The following is a 14,888-nucleotide window of genomic DNA, read 5'->3' as shown; positions in this document are numbered from 1 at the left end:
TGAATAACTTCAACAAAGACATAAGTAAGTGGCGGTTATGGCCGTCTGCGTAGCGCTCTCATCTGTGCTAATCACTGCCCAAAGGCTTTGATGAAAGGATCTTCTGAAATTGTGAAGACATTGCGCTGTATTCAGTTTATCGTTTGATTTTATACCCAATTATATTGCAAGTAAGCAATTAAACGAAGCCTGAATGTTGAGTTGAATCTCTCTCTCTCTCTCTCTCTGCAATTGAACTCTGCTGCTGTACTTTGAGCACCCCAGAGCTCTCTTTTTTTTTCCCGAGCGTGCGAGAGAAAGACGCCTGATGATAGAGGGGTGTTTCGTGAAGCAGCCGAGCCCGTTTTGATTACAAGGGTCAATAGTGTCAGGATGACATCATCGCGCGTCACTTGATGATTCCACGATGTCATGATTTGCTGCGATGATTGTGAGTGCGGAGAAAGAGACCAGCTCGCTCCTCTGTGAGAGCAGTGCTATTCTTCAGCGCAACACCATAACAGCATCTGTAAGGTAAACACAAGTGGCAGTTCCGCCTCTAAGCATTTGGCTCACTCAGTGGAAGCAATCTCTACTAAATGGTAATGGGCCTCTGTAAAGTGGCATCATCAGTGTTCTTCATTTCAGACGAACTGCTACTGTGTCACGCCTTTAAATATACCCCGCGCTTAAATATTAATAACAGTCTGGCCATACAGGCAGCAAAAGGCCTAATTCACTTACATCAGTTTTACTTTGAGCGTAATTCAGTGCATTAAATCCTCGTTGTTTACAGAGGATTATTTTTGATGAAATGCTTTTAGTCCCACAGTGAACGCCCCTCTTGATAACTTCCTGCCAGGTTCCCTCTTCTGACCAAAAACTTTTTTCTTTTTTTTTTCACTCTCCACTCAGTCATCTGCTTTTCCATCTCCGCATTCACTCACTACTTATTATTCCTCCTTTTCTGATTTTCCACTTTGGTGCGGGAAGAGAAATGTTAATTAGGTTTAATGAAATTGCTATCTATATCAATAGGTCAGAAAACACAAAAGGTGCATATCTGTTTCATTCATTCCAGCGGCCCACGTTGCCTCACACCTCAAAAGAAATTCATCACACCGCCTCGGAGGCTTTTTTGGAACGGCTCCTGCCCCCACCTCCCGCCGCCTCCTCCACCTCGTCCCCGCATCGGTTGTTACTGTATGTGATAGAAATTGAGACATCTATTAAGCTCGGCCTATTGCTCGGCACAAAAGAGTCTGACATTCTTGAATGAAGAATCCCCTCGTGGTTCAAACCTTTGTATCTCATTACACCCATACTCCATTTGTACTAAAGAAATTCTATCAGTGTGAGCAATTAGGTTCAGGTTGGTTTTGCATAGTTTTACAACTCATATTCGAAAGTAGTCGTGCTGCCGGCTCGCCGTCTTCCCCTCAGCAATGTTTACCTAACCTTGCTTGTGTTTGTCTCTGGCCTCTTCATCTGCAGCTACTTAAATAGTGTGTGTTCACAATATGAGCTGTGCTGCTGTCTTAGCCCACACAAGTACAATATGTCTGCAGGCGAGTGCAGTGGCATCATAAAGAGATGGAGGGGATAAGAGTAGCTGAAGCACAGGAGCTCCATCAATTTTTCAGTCTGTTTCCCTCTCTTGGTCACCGTCTCTGTTTTTTCTCTCTGCGTGGGGTTGTGTGTATTTATATCACGGACATTAGCTGACAGAATTGGATTAGTCCAGCAGAGACGACATTCATTTTTGCATAACCTTATCGTAGATAGAGGTCACTTCATCGATTAGGTTAGGTTCACAATAACTTTTTTTTCTTACAACACTGTCAAACTAAATTTCAGTGTATCCAGTCTGTGAAATTACATAAACAGGACAGGAGGGTATTTGTACTTTACAAAAATAATGTCTGACCACCTTGCCAGCATGCACTGGGGGGTAGATGTCTTCATAAGTCCACTTGCTTCCTAGTGAATGAGAACTGACCCACAGATCCAAGACCAGATCCAAGTAACCAATCAGTTGTCATTCTGTCTCTGTGATCTTCTTGTTAATTGGTGGCACAAGGTGTTGCTAGTCTTCGACTTTGTTCAGACTGCAGGCAAAACGGATTTGTTTCTCAAATCAGATCTTTAGGACAGACTGTCCGCACTGTTATTTGCAAGTGAACAGATCAGATTTTGTGTTGCCAGACTAATCCAGATATCACCAGCCTATCTACGTTGGTTGCTGTGGTAACAACGTACGCACAGCTACGCTGGTGACGCAGCTTTCCGACACGGAAGTGGCAGCAGACAGTTTGTTTTGGCACCCGTCCATGGACTGTTGTTATTGTTGTCCTCTACAGCGCGTAAATCTGCATTTTCCGATAGCGCTCTGATAGCGGTAGCATGGATTGTGATCACTCTGAAAATGACGTTGTCACCAAGTGTCTTGTGGCGAGTGATGCAAGAAATCCTATCTGAGCCAGCAAAGTGTTTGGACTGAGACACATCTGTAGAAATCTGATTGGAATCGCATTTTAAACCACCTCCAAATGTGGTTTGGATCCGGATTGCTAAAATTGCAATTCATTTGTTTGTTTGTTTTTGCTGTTCAGGCTTTCAAAAATGTATCTGAATACAATCTGGATATGAAAAAAAAATCTGATTTGGGCTGGCATTCTGAACATAGCCTTAGTGTTTGCTCTGTTTGGGGCAGCTGCATTTTCAATCTCCTCTAATTATCTAGTGTTTTGTTTCAGACTGGGTCTGACTGTCCTCAGGTCCCTGATGGTTCTGGTCTTTTTGAGGATTTTATGTATGTTTGGTTTGGTTAGCTTTCCCATTGGTCTGTTTTGAATTTAGTCCAACATTTGGCACTTGTGAAAATGCATGAAAATATGATTTACAAGTGAGAATTGAAGCCTGATTGACAGGTTTCATTGTAAATGACGGTGTCCAGTCTGTGGTTACATTGAAACAACAACCTCTGCACTCTTTCATTAATGTCACTGGGTGATGGCTCAGTGCTGGAGGGTGGATCCACTGATTGGAGCCAGCCCAGTCTTCAGCCACACACCCAGTGTCAAGAGAAGATTTGTTGAGATACAATAAATGGAGAGAGAGGGGGAGGAAGTTACAGCAAGAGGGATGCAGAGAGGACTTTTTTTGCTTTCCTAAATGGACTAAGCTTTTCGGAACCAGCCCCAGCATCTCGTGACCTAATTGCGACTGCAAAAATAGTTGCTGTTTTTGTTACGCTCTGCATTACTAACTTGTGTTTCTACAGTCTAACCTTCCTGTCTCACTCGAAAGCTCTGGTACCAGTACGTGACATTTCTGGGCTACCTGGAACACATGAATATGGTTTCACTAGTGTAAAAAAAAAAACAGAGCTCTACTTTCACAAGCTAATAAGTGATGCAAAGCGGTAGAACATGTGTGCAAGGACAGTGAAAGTGCGTTCGATATACATTTGGTCCATAAAGAGACGGTCCACTGTGTGAAATGGTTGGATGGAGTAAAAGTTATAATTCTCAAAACTACACACAGATTTACCTGGCAAAGCTACAGAGCCTGAAGAAAAGTGTTCTTCTTCTCATGACCCATCACTAACCACCACATGTTACTATTTACTCATACATGTCTGATAGGTTGCATCACTTATGATTAGTTATTGTATTAAATCCAAATTTAACAGACCACTCTTTGAAGTAGACTTACTTTTGATACTTCTGTACATTTTGATTCTACCGCTGTACTTATCAGCACAGGAAGGGCAATAAACAGAAAAATACACATAAGAGATCATATCACGAAGCAGGAGGACTTTCAAAATTAAAAATTTGGCCTGCAGAAATCGGTTTCTCTCCTGTTTGCCGCCTCAGAGCACCTTTTAAAAAGGTTTCTCTGCCTGCAGTAAAGTCCTGAGCTGCAGCTGCGTTACAAATGGACAGAGGCTCTTTATCAGGTTTGACCTGCAGGATGATTTTCCTCCATCTGAGGACACAGATAGGCCCTTCTGAACAAGTCTGTGCAACCCACCTTTGGGTAACAGAGGTAAACGTCCCTATCACATTCCCTCTGCGATAATCAGTGACTTTTCATTGAGGTCTGCCTTGTGAAGACATCCAATCAGTGTGCTGTTTGCCGTGCGACTTTTTATTCCAGTGAGGCCTTTGGACATACACCTCTATATTTCTAATAGTGTTCAGTTTAAAAAAAATTATCTTCTAAATATTATTAAAAGGGCAGTTCTCCTTTTTGACGTTTCTTTTGACGTTTCTTTTCTTTGCTCCGTTCGTCTCTCTGTGACACGCTGCCTTTAGCCTGCTGTCTTGGTGCTCGTGAGTAAAGGGGTAGTTAGTCACCTTCTCCGTGGATAATTGCTTCCATTGAGTTGTTGCTGGAGGAGACTTGTGATCATACAGGAGGAGAGAAATTCACACTTTATGGGTGTATTGTTTGGCACTAATGAGGGTCTTTTCTTGAGTTAGAAAGTGTGGATTCATTTCACAAGTGCACGCTCTGTGTTGTTGTTGAAGTCCCCTATTACCACTGACCACACTACAACTGGTCATATACTGACAGCACCACATTTGTGTTGACCAATAAAGTATTGCAGTCCTGATTTTGTGTGTGTGTGTGTGTGTGTGTGTGTGTGTGTGTGTGTGTGTGTGTGTGTGTGTGTGTGTGTGTGTGTGTGTGTGTGTGTGTGTGTGTGTGTGTGTGTGTGTGTGTGTGTGTGTGTGTGTGTGTGTGTGTGAGAGAGAGAGAGAGAGAGAGAGAGAGACAGGTCCTGCTGACGGCTGGAAAACATTTGTGTGATTAAAGCATAATTAAAATTGATGACGTTGTCCGAGTCCAGGTTGCGGTCCTCGTATGTAATCCAAATGTTACAAATGCGTGTGTTCGTGTTTGTATGGAGACGGGGTGTCTCTTTAAGTAGGACAGTAGAAATTGATGGCCAACTCTGAAAGCTGACCTACATAGAGGCACAGACAAACTGGTTCCCTCAGCATTCATGCTGAGCCCAGTTGCTCTGCAGAAAATGCAGAGGAAGCAGGCGTATTGTTATTGTAAACATTTAATAAAAGCATACAGCATAAAGCAGCCATCCATTTGCAAGCCACTCACCTTGGTCTTATGCATTGCCACTTTATGTTAAAGTTAGTATGTCCTCTCTGCTGTAGCATACTTTCTCTTGGTTCCATAACCTACTTATTGATGTTACAAAAATATTTTCTTTGTGCAGTCTTCGCAAATGAAGATTAATGGAGAATTTAATTGATGAGACCAGAAAAAACTCCAAACAAGTGATGGTACAAAGTCATCGGGGCACCATAAAATGATAAAGGCCAAGCGTGAAGAAAACCGCAATCACACTGAAATCGAATTACATCAATTTACAGTCACACTGCTTATATCTAATTGTTCTCTGGCCTGATGCTTTATTTCATTCTGTCATTTAAAAGGTGCTTTGTGACATGTCTCAGTAATCAGCAATGAGTCCTTTTAAATGTTGTCTAAACTAATAAGTTCCAGCGTTAAAAAAAAGAAAGAAATAAAGAGCCTCAAAATAGTCAAATAAACACCACGTGTGATAATTGTGGCCCAATTTTAAGCCAGCTCTTCTACCACCTGATACTCACTCATAAAACCACCTACACACGCAGTACAGTAATCATCACCTTTATGTTTTGCTTAAATGGAGGGTTGACACACTGCACACTGAGCAGACAGACTCCAAAGAGAAATCGGCACTGGAGAAGTCCCAGGGTGAATATTTTGCATTTACACACCTACACACAGGATTTTACTGTGTTTGACATATTTTCTTTCGTTTTTTTCTTTTTTCTTGATCCCAAACAAAACTGCTCAACTGATATGAAATCTTTGCAAATTACATTATACAAGAACATCTGTTGGATACACTGACTGCATTACAGTGTAAAGACACCTAGCTAGCGCTTAGGGCCTGTTTAATATAACATATATATATATAGACATTTATTACCCAGTAAATAAAATGCACAAGCAAGTACATATGTTCTTAACCTACTTGGAAAATTGTGTCATACGTGCAGTTGCTTTTGTAGTACATTTTGTTTATATGAAAACAGTCCATTACAAGGAGGAGAAAAAAATGCATGAAGGAAAGTCTTGTAGTTAAACCAACAACATCTTATCAGTCCTATCTTCTGAATGTTGTTTGGTTCTGAGACTGTGCTCGTGGCTCACTACACTGAACACTTCTGGGATTAATTTTTACCATCGTCCAGCTTCGCTTTTCCTCCACAGACTCGTACGCATCAAAGCAGTCACATTTATTCAGTCACATTTATTTGTCTTCTTTTATCAACTGGTTTCTTGACTTGTGATTAGGGGATGTGGGTATGCCTGTAGGACCTCTTCTATCTTTATGTGTCTGTTTCTCTCTGTGTGTGTTTGTCTCTATATTAACTAATAACCAAAGCCTCTGGGTGTGTTGACTATGATATATATATATATATATAAAACTGTTAGACCTAGTTATTATAGGGAAAGTGTAGTAAGTACAGTAAGTGTAAAAGACGGATCCTTGAATATGTCCTGGTGGACACTGTATGTACGTTTGCAGAGATTTAATGCAAATATAACAATCTAAATCGTATATTATTATGAGTATGTATGGAACGCATAACTTATTTTACTGTCAGTGTTGATAACTACACATTATTAGAGATTCAAACATTTCATTGCTGTAAATCTTCCTAATACATGTTATAGTAATTCCTCTGTCAGGTTTTTACAGGACTGTTTATAAGAAGTGGGGGGAAAAAATGACAATCTAGTTACAATATTTTCTCAAATATGTTCCTGCTCTACTCTCTTTCCACACTTATATGTGCCCCGTGCTGTTAGGGAGTTCGTAGCGTTAACTATATTAAACTCGGGATTAATGCCCGGGGCTCTGGATCTTTAGTAATAGCAGACGGAAATACTGATCAAAGGGCTCTAACTGTGTCGTGGGTGTTCGGACTGCCTCTGTCTGCTCCTCTGCATTACAAGAGGACGGGGCTCGGAGCAGGGGGCTCACGCAGACAGACACAGTGCAGGAACTTCCTCCTGGCTGGACAGGTGAGGGTTTGATCCTGCATAATTAGGGCAGGATAACTAATTCAGTAGGGGAAGTGTAGGTTGTAGCTCCAGGTGGGTGGCACCTATGACCCGATAGCAGCCCAGCTCGCACACATGTTTGAGATTTTGTGTGTGTGTGTGTGTGTGTGTGTGTGTGTGTGTGTGTGTGTGTGTGTGTGTGTGTGTGTGTGTGTGTGTGTGTGTGTGCGTGGGCACTTCTTTGTGTATGCTGTGTGTGTTTCTCTGTGCAAATCATGCCAGGGTGAGCTCCTTTTCCTCCGTGCTGTGTCCCAGGAGACACGGCTGACACTTTCTCCAGGTTTGCTCCACTTCCTTACTCGGTGTTGACAGGACCAGTCGTCAGAGCTGCTCAGCGGCAGGCTCCTCTCATTAGATGCACTTCTAATCAGGAGCACTGTACAACCCCTACTGTCACAGCATTAGATGTAGATGTTTATGGGGTCTTGTTTTGCAGCTGAAATATTTATCAGCTGCGGTATGTGAGGCTAAAATATTGAAGTTTGTGATTATTTACTGTGTGGTTAAGTGTATCGTATCCCTACAGTCTCAAGTGGTGTCCTACACACACACACACACACACACACACACACACACACACACACACACACACACACACACACACACACACACACACACACACACACGCAGCTTGACTAAGACACTTCATCCCTCTGTCTTTGCTTCCGTTCATGCTTAACATTGACCTAGAAAGGTGTGTAATGAGCTTAAGGTGTATACCTTGAATATCAGTGATAATACAAATGTGCTTTGCTTTCTCTCTCGTGCACTTAATGCAGTATATTTAGACTGCAGTCATCGGGGAGTTGGGGGATGCCTGTTACTCATCGCAGCTGTAGATTTATGTCACCCTTACTGTGCCGCTGCCCCTCACATGTTCACCAATCTTTGCACCAATAACATAAAGTAAAATGGTGATAAAGCTCCTCCTACTTCTTTGATATGGACATATATACTGGAATTATTTCCAATGTGTAACGAGTGCATTTATAGATGTTAAATAGGAGAAGCATTTAGGTTTTAAAAAGCTCTTAATTGTAAACCAGTGATGCCACTTTTCACGTCAAAGTCAGGGTTGCGGCATCAATTTGCAAGTCTATGATCTGCTTCTGGCAGAATCAGCTTTTTTTCTTCTTTTTTTTTTTTTTTTTTTTTTTTATCCAGGCGATGCAAGGCTGGGTGGGTGAGAAGCATTGGAGCAGCAGAAGCAGAGAAACCTGCACTGAGTGTGAAATAAAGCCCGAGTATGATGAAGCTGGTAAAAGGCCGTGAAAGCAGGCTCCCTGCCGATTCTGCGGAGCGATGAGATGAGGCCGAGCCCAGTTCTGGTTTAATAAGTGTGAACGAGTGCAGCCAAGGGGCCTTAGCCAGTAGCCACATAACACCTATTATCAGCCTTCCTATAAGACATCCATGTGTTTCCATTTACAGGCTTTTTGTTTAAGCTGTAGGAAGGTTCTCTCGGCGCGAGCGTGCTGACACCTCTCTGGTTGCGTCTGTCAGTGCTGACAGTCTTTAATAGTTTCATGGAGGTCAGCCTCCTGCCGCGTGCGGATAGGTGGAGGCAGAGGAGCCGGGGGGATACACGAGGACGGTATCGCTCCGCTGACAACCCGCAGGAGAAGGGTGGGAGAAGAGAAAGGTTCTGTTGCCGCTATTTTGTGGCCTGAAATTGTCTGTAAGGTCTGTAAAATAGGATACTAGAGCAAAGGACTGCACTGCGATGGCGGGGACAGAAGGTCAGACAGTCCACAGGGGACTGATCAAGGAGGGTTTTTTTTGCCGTATGTGTACAAGATACTACGTAAGAGTAGTTTACACTCCAGCAAAAAAAATGTCTTTTTGTTCATTTAAACAGATCTAGTCATGGGTGGAAAGGCCCTGCTGGTGGTGTGTGTGGTAGTGTGGCTCGGCCCTGACCCCGGTGGATATAATGGTGCAGTGGAAAATGTCCTGTCAGTTGATGGAGGAGCTGCCTGTAGCAGCAGGAAGGGAGTGTGGCGACAGGGGCCATGTGTGTTAACCTCTTTCCTTGTCACTTTTTTCTGTCTTTCTCTCCACCCCTCTCTTACACTTCCACCACACACACACACACACACACACACACACTTCCAGCCCTCTCCTTTCATCTCCACCTTTTTTTTTATTTTCTTTTTTTCCTCTTTCCCCTCTCCATCCTCCTTCCCGCAGACTCCACTCCCTCTACCTACACTCCTCCGTGACAAATTACTCCTGGCGGTTGATTTGTTGGTTGTCAAAAGTGCTCCTCGCGCTGCCATGAAGGTGGGGTGGGCAGGAGAAGAGGGTGCTTCTCCTCCGCCCACCTCTGCCTCCCCCTCTCTGTTCCTGCCTGTCGTCATCACCTGCCCCCCCCCACCACCACCACCACCACCCCATTCTCCTCACATGTGCAGTGTGCTCTCGCTACAACTCAGTGTTGAGATGTCTCAGTGGAAATTGATATTCTGTCTCATAAGATCTCATTAGATTAGTTGTTGTCCGTGTTTAATCAGCTCACACGTTAGGTTTCCAAGCCTTCTTTTGACAACACTGTTTTGACACGTTCTAGTTCGTGTCGGAGGAGAAGGGGCTCGAAGAGAAGCTTTTGTCATTTATTTGAGGAGGCACTGAAGGAGGAGCAGGAAAAGGAAGAAAAAAAAGTGCGAGACTTTACAACGGACATATAAATGTCAGTGTTTGTGATAGGCTGCCTTCTGACAAAGAAATCTATATTTCTGGATGATCTGATGAATTAATAGAATAAGCTGTTTAGGAGACTAATATTCTATACGACACTTCATTTTGCTGTTCCTGCAAAGATGAAAACACTTAAGTATTTTAAAACCAGTCAACATGCATACAGCAGCAGTGGGTGATGTGGATAAACAGGGAATTTGATTTGCATGTTGAATTTTTAGTTGCCATTTATCAAAATGTAATATTTTCCATATATGTAGTTGTAACATCAGTTGGCTAGTTATTGTTAAGGTGTATGTTTGGTAGCATTAGTGGTCACTGACAGAAACTGAAAATGTTTGCGAGCTGATTACCGTTATTGTTAGATATATTTTTTTGCCTCTGTGACCAGTATTTAGACATGTATTTCATTTCTTTCAATATCGGCAGAAACGGAGGGGCATATGTCACCCCGTTTTTAACAGAAATATTGCTGTTTCTTGGCCGCTCAGCAGAACGACAGCATGTTTTTCTGTTCATTATAGGTTGTGGAATTTCAGCTTTTTAGTAAGTCAGGGAAAAGTCCGGAAATTTGACTTGGAGTGGGAACCCTGGATACAATATATTTGACATGTGCGACTTCATATTATGAGATCCCTATTATATGATCAGTATGGCACACTGTTGATATATAAACTGAAGGGGAATTGGTCGTATGAAGTACCTGACAAAGTGCGGTGTTTAATCACATTGATTCAGAAAATCCTGTAAATCCAACGCTGCCATAAAGCAGTCGTGCTCATTGATTTGCAGCACATGACCTAATACAGAGATATTAAAGAGATAAACTACCTCAGCATCGTAAATAGAACAAAATGTCTGATGTCTTTTGTTTGTCTACCGTGTGCATGCGTTTGTAAGTGTATATGTGCACATGTGCAGAAAGCCGGGCTCTAAAACGCTTCCCCCTTGAAGTGTGTGACCTTGAGATTTGTGCTGTGAAGTGGTTGATGGCTGCGACCTGATGCTTGCAGAAACGGATTTGTCTCCACCTTTATCCAGCTCGTTCAAGTAACAACTTCTGTTTCCCATCGGTGTATTAGCACCGACTGTTCTTACTGTATCATCCGTGATAGCAGCCCGCTGTCTGTGGAGTGTGTGCCAGTCAGATGGCGTGATGTTTACACTGGTGCCTGTTTAAGCTCAGACCGAGGCGATTTTTTATTTTTTATTTTGTCGGGTGCTTTTCAAAAGAAACTCCTGTCCCTTTTTCAGTCGCACTTGCCTCTTTATTCACTAACCGTTTCTCTTTTGCGAAAGTAATAGAATATCTGCTTTCCTTTCAAGCCGCAGCTCGTACAGAAGATGCTAGATTGCTTTGTGCAACACCATCAAAACACAGAGGAGAGCATTGCAATCCACTTGTGTTCAAAAGTCTACAACCATCTCGTCTCTCTGTCTTTGTGTTGAAAGAGGGGTTAAGCTTTTATCCTATAAATATGGCATGAAAATCCCACTGTCAACGACACATTCATTCTAAGGCCTGTATTAACATAAAAATGAGGGCTTGTTATACAGTGAGATTTCAATAAAAAGAACACAAAATGCATTTAATGAAATTCAGATGCTGGGCCCATAGCTCCCTGAATCTCATTAAATGAGCTTTGTGCTGTTTTTCTATCTTCTCTTTGTAGAAGAGGTCCTTGAGTGCCCTTAATAATGTGGCAGATTTCATCATATTCCTGATTTAAAGAGGACAATGTCTGTCGTGTTCACTTGTTCTTTTCCATGGCTGAACCAATCTCCACAGATGTCCTCACACACGTTTTCTGGATCTGCCTCGTGATAATATTCTATTTTTCTTTTGGTTACTGAAGTTTTGTTAAGGCTCTCCACTAACTCATTCTCTTCCTCTTCCCTCCCTCCCCTCCCCCACCCCCTCTGTTTCTCTCTGCATAGGATTTGGTTTCATAACTTTTGAAAGTGAAGACATCGTAGAGAAAGTCTGTGAAATTCATTTTCATGAAATCAATAACAAAATGGTAAGTCCACACAGTTTTTTTTTTTCAATTCCAGGTGGACGTTGAAGGATTAATATTTGATTTCTTCTTTCCACTAGTATTAATAGCAGAGCTGGTGTATATGTGTGTGTGTGTGTTCATGTGTCCATATGCACAGGCTAACACACACATACACACACACACACTCTGTGGGTCTCTGGGTTTCAGGGATGGGAAAGCAGTGGTGTGTACTGCCCACAAACCGTGAAATTGTGTGGCTGAGTTCTGCCTGTCAGGCTGAGGGACGGGAGAGTGGAGCCTGTCCCTCTCTTTCTGAATCCCCTACCCCACACACACACACACACACAGACACAGGTGGAGATGTCCAGGGATGTAACAGGGAAGCAACTGGCAGAGGCAGAGTTCATTAGTCAGGGATTAACACCTTCCACAGAGTGCCACTGATGCTTGTTTTATTTACACCGGTAAATATGGTCATCTCACAGCTCTACAGAGTTCACACGCAGTTTTCTCAGTCATCATGTGACGTATGATAATTGACAGGAACCGTCCTCAGTGTAGCGAGTGTGACATTAGGTCCTCCTTCACCCAGTTCCACCCTGCAGGCCTCTTGAGAAATCTTGCATCATTTGAGCGGTTTTGTGGATTGTGATTGACTGGAGGGAATACTTGTCTCACTGCCATTCAGTGGGGCTCCTTCTCTCTTTGTGTGTGTGTGTGTGTGTGTGCGTGCGCGTACGCGTGTGTGCTCGCTCTCTCTTCCCTGAGAGCGACTGACTGACTGGCTATCTGACTGACAGGATCAGTGTAGTAGAACCATGTTCACCAGGGATCAGCCCAGGTCACATATGACCCCAGTATACATCTCTACGTGTCTCGGCGCTGCTTCACAGTCAATGCTCAAGACTGAAACACACAAAAAAAAAAAAAAAAACAGTGTCACAGAACTGTACTGGATGCGTATGGCAGATATTCTGTCACAATCAAATGTTGCAGATCCTTTGACATGTAGGCATGGCACTGTTAACAGGACGCGCCAGATGGTTTGTTGCACAGAAGCATCTGAGAACTCGACCCTGGGACTGTTTGGAAAAGGGCAGCCACTTTCAAAAAAAATATTTGGCGGGTGATTGGAGGAACCATCTGCCTGTCACCGTCTAACACAGGCTAACTTCGACCAATCAGATCACTGTTGTTTTTCGCTGACATTAAACCTAACCCCGCCTGTAAGTGCTAGAGGAACCTCAGAGAATGCTGATTGGTCCAAACCGCCAAACATGATGTCTGACCAAATGAATTTATTATCTCCCAAGTAGAGCTGCCTCGTAAGTTAAGAGGACTATGCGAATATCACACGTCAGAATAAGGTGAATTAACTGTCAATTCCTAATTAAAAACAATTATTTACAGACAATTTAAGTTAGAAAAATAGTTATCACAACTTTTGATTACCACTAAAATCTCTGCAGAACAATTCGACATAATTTTACAATCTAGAAAGTCTCATTAAAGTCTAACTCATCAGCTATTTCTAAGAAGCTCATAAGTTGAATAAATGTAAAAAGAAAAAAGAAAACTTTATATTAATTGGATCATAAACGAGTCTGAGTTTGCCAAGTAAAATTTCAGTCCTTATTAATGAATGAAATACATGATTATGTACAGTGTACTAAATTTGAAGCACAACATATATTAAGGTGTTTGAATCAAAAATTTAAAAAACAGAAGTGAATTATTGAAATGATAAATAAACACAGAATAATGCAGTCTCTCAAAACTGCTGTCAGTATTCAACAAACAAAACTCAAATCATAAAACCTTGCTCATGATTTGACACAACATGCAGGCCTCATTGAGAACATAATGAGACTAACTGCTGGACAGGTCTTAAAACAAAAAACATTGTTGTTGTATTGACGAGACTTGCTGTGCAATGTAGCCAAAAGCTAATTCCTGTTATCAAATATTAGAAACATAAATCCTTGTTATACACCTCCGTCTCACAGGTTTTATGTGAGAAAATGTGCACATGATTGATACGCGGTTAGCAGTGAGGTGTGTACACAGTCATTTAATACTAATATTGTTATCGATATTCCGTCATCCTTTGCTACTGAAGGGCTGTGTAAAGTGTAAAATGAGACGTGAGGACCGGTGAGTTCGAGTCTTGTGCACTTTTGACCACATGCAGCTGTGATGTGATACACTGTTGTGCAGTGTGACAAGTTGCACCTCACAGGGTGTGGCCAGAAAATCCATCACATGACTGCAAAAGCTGAACTCCTAGCCTGCGTCTGGTTACTCTTTTGAGAACGGTGACACAGAGGGAAACCATGTGACCCATCTGGGAGTCCCATAAACCTTAACAGAAAAGATGAGAGTTATTGGGGGGGTGCGGTGTGAAAGGAAAGCACGAGGGCCTGTTTTCTGAGGCTTTTGTCACCTTTGTGTGGGTCCCTGCTGGCAACACCTACTGTACATTACATTTCTTTGGATAGAGGAAATAAATGTGACCCTCAGATCTTCTACAAAGTGCTGACGTGGGAGCATCAGCAAAGATAAAAGAATTCGGAGCGGGTTGAGAGCATTTTTCAAAGACACAAGAGGGTTTTTACCTTAGTTGCACATAGGAGAGCACTAGTTATCCAGTGTCTGAAGCACCAGCACACCAAATAAAAAATGCCTCCTGTCTTCATCCTTATGAAGTACCATACAGAAATAGACCTCATCCATCCTCCCCATGAGTGTTATCTAAGATGGTTCTTGAATAATTGATGCGGACCGAAATTCCACCCCACTTGGGAGGGCTGTGGATGTACAGGGCACCCCACCTTCTCCTTGCCCGTCCTCTCCAGAGCTCTGGTGGCGTACCTGGGTCATCGCCCACTCGCATGTGAGTGACTGGACCTCTAAGTGACTTGGTCAATCACCCCGTGTTCAGCTGCCGCCGAGGCCTCACTCTCAGGAGCACTTCCTCTCTGTCACTGTGAATTATGCCTCATATATAATTAAAAATAGTGCGCTGCTTAGCAAGTCTCATAACCTGCCCCAACACCTGCA

General features: G+C 42.6%; 2 protein-coding genes across 13 annotated transcripts in view; both read left to right on the top strand.

Annotated features, from left to right (window-relative positions):
- msi2b (musashi RNA-binding protein 2b) overlaps positions 1-14,888 on the top strand; it is a 243,771-nt gene that overhangs the window by 170,541 nt on the left and 58,342 nt on the right. For all 12 annotated transcript variants that reach the window (XM_069700580.1, XM_069700573.1, XM_069700585.1 and 9 more), the window contains exon 8: positions 11,767-11,849. In XM_069700580.1, coding sequence (XP_069556681.1) covers positions 11,767-11,849 — 83 coding nt within the window. The remainder of the gene's footprint in view (positions 1-11,766; positions 11,850-14,888) is intronic.
- Positions 1-14,888, top strand: part of LOC138622079 (oligodendrocyte-myelin glycoprotein-like) — a 222,124-nt gene that overhangs the window by 184,337 nt on the left and 22,899 nt on the right. The gene's annotated exons all lie outside the window — the stretch shown is intronic.

Source organism: Brachyistius frenatus, unplaced genomic scaffold, assembly GCF_029030835.1.
Source record: "Brachyistius frenatus isolate BFR_SWC_R1_liver_20210118 unplaced genomic scaffold, ASM2903083v1 Contig_34, whole genome shotgun sequence".
In the NCBI taxonomy this organism is placed as follows: domain Eukaryota; kingdom Metazoa; phylum Chordata; class Actinopteri; family Embiotocidae; genus Brachyistius; species Brachyistius frenatus.
This window is presented reverse-complemented; position numbering and strand designations above follow the sequence as displayed.